The sequence below is a fragment of the Gadus morhua genome, chromosome 19 (assembly GCF_902167405.1).
Source record: "Gadus morhua chromosome 19, gadMor3.0, whole genome shotgun sequence".
Taxonomy (NCBI): Eukaryota; Metazoa; Chordata; class Actinopteri; order Gadiformes; family Gadidae; genus Gadus; species Gadus morhua.
This window is the reverse complement of record NC_044066.1, coordinates 15,889,056-15,895,055: the sequence shown is the minus strand read 5'-3', so window position 1 is coordinate 15,895,055 and position 6,000 is coordinate 15,889,056. Positions and strand designations below refer to the sequence as shown.

At 46.9% G+C, this 6,000-nt stretch overlaps 1 protein-coding gene across 1 annotated transcript in view; it reads left to right on the top strand.

Annotated features, from left to right (window-relative positions):
- The first annotated feature begins 985 nt into the window (after positions 1-985).
- acss3 (acyl-CoA synthetase short chain family member 3) overlaps positions 986-6,000 on the top strand; it is a 32,944-nt gene continuing 27,929 nt past the window's right edge. Inside the window, exons 1-3 of the mRNA XM_030341997.1 lie at positions 986-1,604; positions 3,980-4,124; positions 4,494-4,682. Coding sequence (XP_030197857.1) covers positions 1,186-1,604; positions 3,980-4,124; positions 4,494-4,682 — 753 coding nt within the window. The 5' untranslated portion in view covers positions 986-1,185. The remainder of the gene's footprint in view (positions 1,605-3,979; positions 4,125-4,493; positions 4,683-6,000) is intronic.

Below are 6,000 nucleotides of genomic sequence, written 5' to 3'. Positions count from 1 at the left end.
TGTGCAATGTGCACGTGTGCAATGTTCACTTGCATTGGGTTTTCTGTTACTCTTTTTCTTTTTACTATTTTCAAACGTTGTAAATAAATGGAGAAAAACAACAGAACAAAACAGCCAAGGAAAACATAAATACAAACAATATGACTAAAGCCCTACTGTAGGAGTTTGGATCCTGTTCCCTGATTGCTCATGTCATGGGAAGCAGGTCCCTCGGGATTCGAACCCTGGACCCTGAAGTCTTTAATCTGAACCATTTGATCGGGCGGTTGCTGCCCCCTTCAGGAAGGGGACGGAAATTCTCTGGGTCGCCACAGTTAGGAGTTCTGAATGTATGGATGTACATATGATGTATATATTGCATCGGCTTCAATTTTTGATTAGATGGATTTGAAATGAAAATGTCTTAGTCATAATAGACCGTTTTTTTATTTTTATTATTATTTTTTTTATGTTATGCGTTGATTATAAATCCAACATCATCCTCGAAAGCTCATGAAACGGTTGGCGACTAGCAGTATGTGTGCATTATTGCACCACCACAATGCATGTTCAAATCATAATTAACATTTTGAGAGTTTCCACTGAAAACTCGAGGAAAATAATAATTAGCATGTAAATGATGCCTCATTAAGTTCCACATTCCCCCACAGGGAAGAGCATTCTGTTTCAAACAGCTTTTATTATGGAGACTAATGAACAGTTCTCCTGGGAGGAGTGAGAATAATCCACTAATTTCCAAAGTTTTAATAGCCAAAAGCCAAATAAATTGTAAATAAAAGTGTTCTACATAACATAGCCCACCAGCACACATCCAGAATAACCTTCCAGTAAAATAAACACTTGTTGTTGTGGACAGAGAGAGAGAGAGAGAGAGAGAGAGAGAGAGAGAGAGAGAGAGAGAGAGAGAGAGAGAGAGAGAGAGAGAGAGAGAGAGAGAGAGAGAGAGAGAGAGAGAGAGAGAGAGAGAGAGAGAGACGCTGAACTGTATACAATGGTCCTTCCAGAGACGGGAGGCCCCTGCTGGGTTGGTTCAAGGTTCGCAGTATTGTAACACACACATTCCTCAGCCTCCCTCTCAAGAAATACGCGAGACCTAGTTGACCTGTGAGGAACTGCTCGGGGGGAAACGTCAGGGTGCAGGAGACTTCTGGGCCAGGACGTAAACGACCTTAAACTCCACACAAAATGCGCCTATTGCGCGACCGACAACTGGGCTTCATCAACGGCGTGTTTTCCAAACTGAGGCCGCATGGAGAAGGAGGAATGTGGTGCAGAAGTTACGGGAGCGGGGTTCTCAACAGTGCGTGGAGCGAAACCCTCATACCAAGGAAACAGACGGTATCAAGGACGACATGGGCTCGCTGTGCAGCGAACCGGGAGCTGAACACCACCTGGTGCGTTTCCCTCAGAGGACCGAAGAACAATTTAGTGCAGCAGCAGCTGCAGTCCTGCAGTCAGTACACGTCCAACGCCGCGTACCACGAAGCCTTCGCGGCAGCCCGACATAAGCCGGAGGAGTTCTGGGGCGAAGCGGCCCAGGATGTGTCGTGGTTTGAACCTTGTGAGAAGACCTTGCATGTCGACGATCCAGTGTTTCCGAATTGGTGAGTGAGTTGGAGAGTTGATATCCGATGCCATTCGGTTTTGCGACACTCTTCCCGCCCCCCACCTCCACCCTAAATCTCTCGTCACCCCTTACCCACTGACATTTTGGTAGGCCTACACTGATTCGCGGTATGCTTTTTAAATCCATGCTACACTGTTGCAAGTATGCAGTGTGTCTCTTGAGTCATTGCGTAATGGCATGTTCTCCTCGGGAAAGACAACCTCTCATTGCATTCAACGTTTTTTATTTTTTAAGAAGCGACATGTCCAGACTTGGGGTGGGAATCACAGGGTGCCTAACTATGAAAACAATATGACAGTTTCTTTATTCATGGTCCAGACTGAGTTTTTAATAAAAAGGAAAAAATAAGAATATATATACACATCTCGTCTCGTGAGCTGAGTGTATCGTCACACCCCTAGTATATATATATAATTAAAAAAAAGTTAAATTAAAGTAAATTAAATTAAATAATTCTCTTTTTTTCAATTGCAAACAATATTATGTGCAAAACCAAATCAAAGTACCCAAAATGTATCCTACTTTGATTAAAGGTATTCGTTTTCGCGGTTATTCAGCCTCTTCTTCTCCTCCGGAAAAAGACGACCGCATTGCATTGTGGTATACGGGAGTAACATGTAGGCTACATCGTATGTAAACTCAAATTCTGGGTATTTTAAGTGCACTATATATTGCATGAAATTAACCACTGAGAATTCGAACACCACTACAAAATGGCGAGCACCCTAAATAGTACACTATATCCGAGAAAAGGGAACAATTTCGAACACAGCTTATGGCTGCTTTCGATGCTTCCCCTGCTTCCTCTCCTTCTCCTCATCTTCTTTTCCTTCTCCTTTTTAGGTTCTGGCAGGCTAGATGTAGCAAAGGCGCATTACTGCCCCCACAGGCGACAAATAGAAGTTTGGATAAATCACAAATCTCGCGAGACCGATTTTTAACGCGACGGGTAATATCGTCGAGTTTAATCTCGCGAGATTTCGTCACACCCCTAATATATACACATATATATATATATATATATATATACACATTATATATTTAAGCAATAGATCACGCAATGCTGTGGTATGTGCTCATTATACCACTGTTAAGGGGAGTTGTCCGGCCCCGACGCGCAGCGGAGGACCGGCGACCCCCTTCACAGTGGTATAATGAGCACATGCCACTGACTGAAGTGATCTATTGCTTTTATACAACAGTTACTGTTATGGCGAAACGAAAGTCATAGACACACTACATTTAAAAAGAAACCAAGAAAGTCAAAGTAGCCGTTTTATTAAAGACTACCAAAAAGTAGTCCCTCCTGGCTGCCTTCAAAATGCACGACGGTCGCTATGCAACACACTTTAGCGTCCCTCCGAGAGAACGGTTGTAACGGTTTCCACTTCAAGGCGCGGAGTGATACTTTCACAAAATGATCGGGCGTCATAGCAGTTATGTATACGCTCATTATACAACAGTTAGGAACCAATCAGATCGCTGGATTTAGGCCCCCCGTTGTATAAATATATATATATATATATATATATATATATATATATATATGTAGCAAAGGCTCAGTTCCGAGGTCGCGTTTCCAGCGCCGACAGTACCATTTATGGTAGGCCGGATGTCGATCGCCGCGGCAGCTACGTAAATATCGTAAACAACGTCTTCCTCCCCAAGAATGCAGAGGAACGTCTCCACCTCCTTGTTCGCCCAAGCAAGCGTTTTACGTGACATGTTCATTGTAAAGAATAATACCTCGAGGCTACCGTTGGTTTGTTTTTATCCCCACGTCGCCCGGAAGTGACGATTCTGTCGACCAGTCAACGGAGGGGGTGTGTAGGTCGAAATTTCCGGCACCCTTTCAGGCGTCTCAGTACCCCAACGGAGGAGTACTGAAGACGAGGGCAAAACGAGTACGGCTCAGTCCAGGTCACGCCCAATTTTGGCGGTGGAAACGCAATCCGTACCGCACCTTTACGAACCGTACCGCACCCTGCAGTGGAAACACGCCATTAGTCAAGGCTGACTGCAAAATACGAATACAGGTAAACCAAAGATGGGCCGACCCACCCCGCTGGTCTTGAACTTGAAGGACACATCTAATGAGCTGCTAGGCCTGAGGCCACACACGTCTCACACACACAGCGAGACCCCCAGACGCCATCTGTGGTGTCTGGGCCCTCAGCCTCCACGTCGTGAGACGAATCACAAACACTTTGACTTGTTAAAGGCGGATCGCGTCTCCGATATGATTACTTTGGGGGCGGGGGGGGGGGGGGGGGGGGGGGGGGGGGGTTACAGGTCTACTTCTGTCATCTGTCATTGAGACGCGGTGAGGTTAATTGGGATACCTCCCGACAGGTTCCCGGGGGGGAAGCTGAATATGTGCCACAACGCCGTGGACCGCCACGTGGAGAGCGGGCGGGGAGACCAGCCCGCCATCATATATGACAGCCCGGTGTCCGGGACCAAGAAGGTCACCACCTTCAGGGAGCTCCAGGAGCAGGTAAACAAGCGCACCTCTCAAGAGGAAACATGCTAACTTTCGGCTACTTGGACGCCCCGCTCCTTAATCACGTGTATCTAAATTCAATGTAAGCTACTTTCGACCAAAACCTCCCTCCTCATGATAGGATATCTGATGCCAGACCGGGCAGGATAGCGGCTGTTGTTAGACTCCCAGCCGAAAGGCACTGGGTTTGATCCCCCACGTCCCAACCTGTAGGCATCCTTGAGCAAGAATAACCTGTACCTGCTCCGTAATCACTTGTAGCTAAATTCAATGTAATTTGCCTTTCACCAAAAAAGCGTCATTGACCTGTTTCATTACCGTTGACCTTTAACCTTTGACCCGGCGGGTGTGTGTGGGGTGTAGGTGTCGCGGCTGGCGGGGGTGCTGGCGAGGCGTGGCGTGGGGACGGGGGACCTGGTGGTGATCTACATGCCCATGGTGCCCGAGGCTATGGTCACCATGCTGGCCTGCGCCCGTCTGGGAGCCCCCCACAGCCTCATCTTTGGGGGCTTCGCCTCCAAGGAGCTGTCGGTCCGCATCGACCACGCCAAGGTGCAGGCCCGCACGGCCGTCTGTCTTTGTGGCTCTCTGGCCGTCTGTGGTTTGTTTATGTCTGTTTGTAGTTTATTTTCGGTCTGTTGTCTTTCTTTGTCTGCCTGTCTGTCTGCATCCCGGTCTGTCTGACCGTCTGTATTTTATCTCTCTGGCTGTCTGTAGATTCTGTCTGTCAGTCTTTGGTTACCCTCTGTATGTTGGTCGTTAGATTATCTCTGGGTCTGTATGGCTTTCAGTCTGCCTTGTCTTGTGTTTTTCCGGTGTCTGTCTCTAGTGGACCTCTGTCTATAGTTTCATCTGTCTCCTTCTTGATCATCCACTTAACAAAGGTGTCTGACTTGTGTCTGTTCATATGCAGAACGGATCACATTCTCTGCCCTGTAGCTTGACTTCAACGGTTAAAGGGCTCATTCACACCATATATGGAAAAAATACCAGTTCAACCATTCATTCGAATAGGGTTTGTGCTTTTAAGCTGCGGCGTTGAGGACCACACGATGCCCTGCTGCGTTGTCCAATCACATAACCCGGCATCTGACCCGAAGAACCTTGTTTACCATGTAATGTTACCATTCCACTGTTAACAAGCAACTTTTAGGTTGGAAGAGTGGCTGATGGCGGCTGTGTTTTCCTCTCCAGAGTTGTAGATCCCTGCCATGAGGGAGGAGGGGTTAAAGTTCACAACATGACGTCACACAAATTGGCCACGATCCCGCCCACATCGCCGCAGCACTCAGCGTTAATCGGCGCTCAGCCTGATTCAGTGTGAACGAGACCCAAACCCCTCCGGAAACACTTTGAAGGGGCTTGAATTCCTGCCAAAAGCTTCTGTGTTGTTTTTCCCAAACACTTCAGTAAAACTAGTGGAGGGTTTTAAACGCACACCCAGGGGACTCTGTTCACCATACCCTCAAGATGAAATGTGAACGGTCTTATTTAAGCATAAGAAGCTCAACATTAAGCCTGGGCCGAGCTATTTTTTTACCGTGTGACATTGCTGGCCTTCTCTTCCGATTTATTGGATCGTCCTTGTCGTGCAGGCCTTTGTTTTAGAGTACTAAATATTTTATAGCGAATGTGGCCCATATTAAAGTAGACCAGTAACCATTACTCTGCACGGTTCTTTTCTGTCCCTGTGTGGAACCAGGCTTAGACTGGACCACCACGGACCCACTCTTTAGACCAGGGGTGGGGAACCTTTTTCACATCAAGGGCCATTTCAATTTTTCCAAAGTCCTCAGAGGGCCATACCATTATGAACACATAACTAAAGATGAAAAAAAAGACAGAAAAAGTCTATAACTGCTGTGTTACT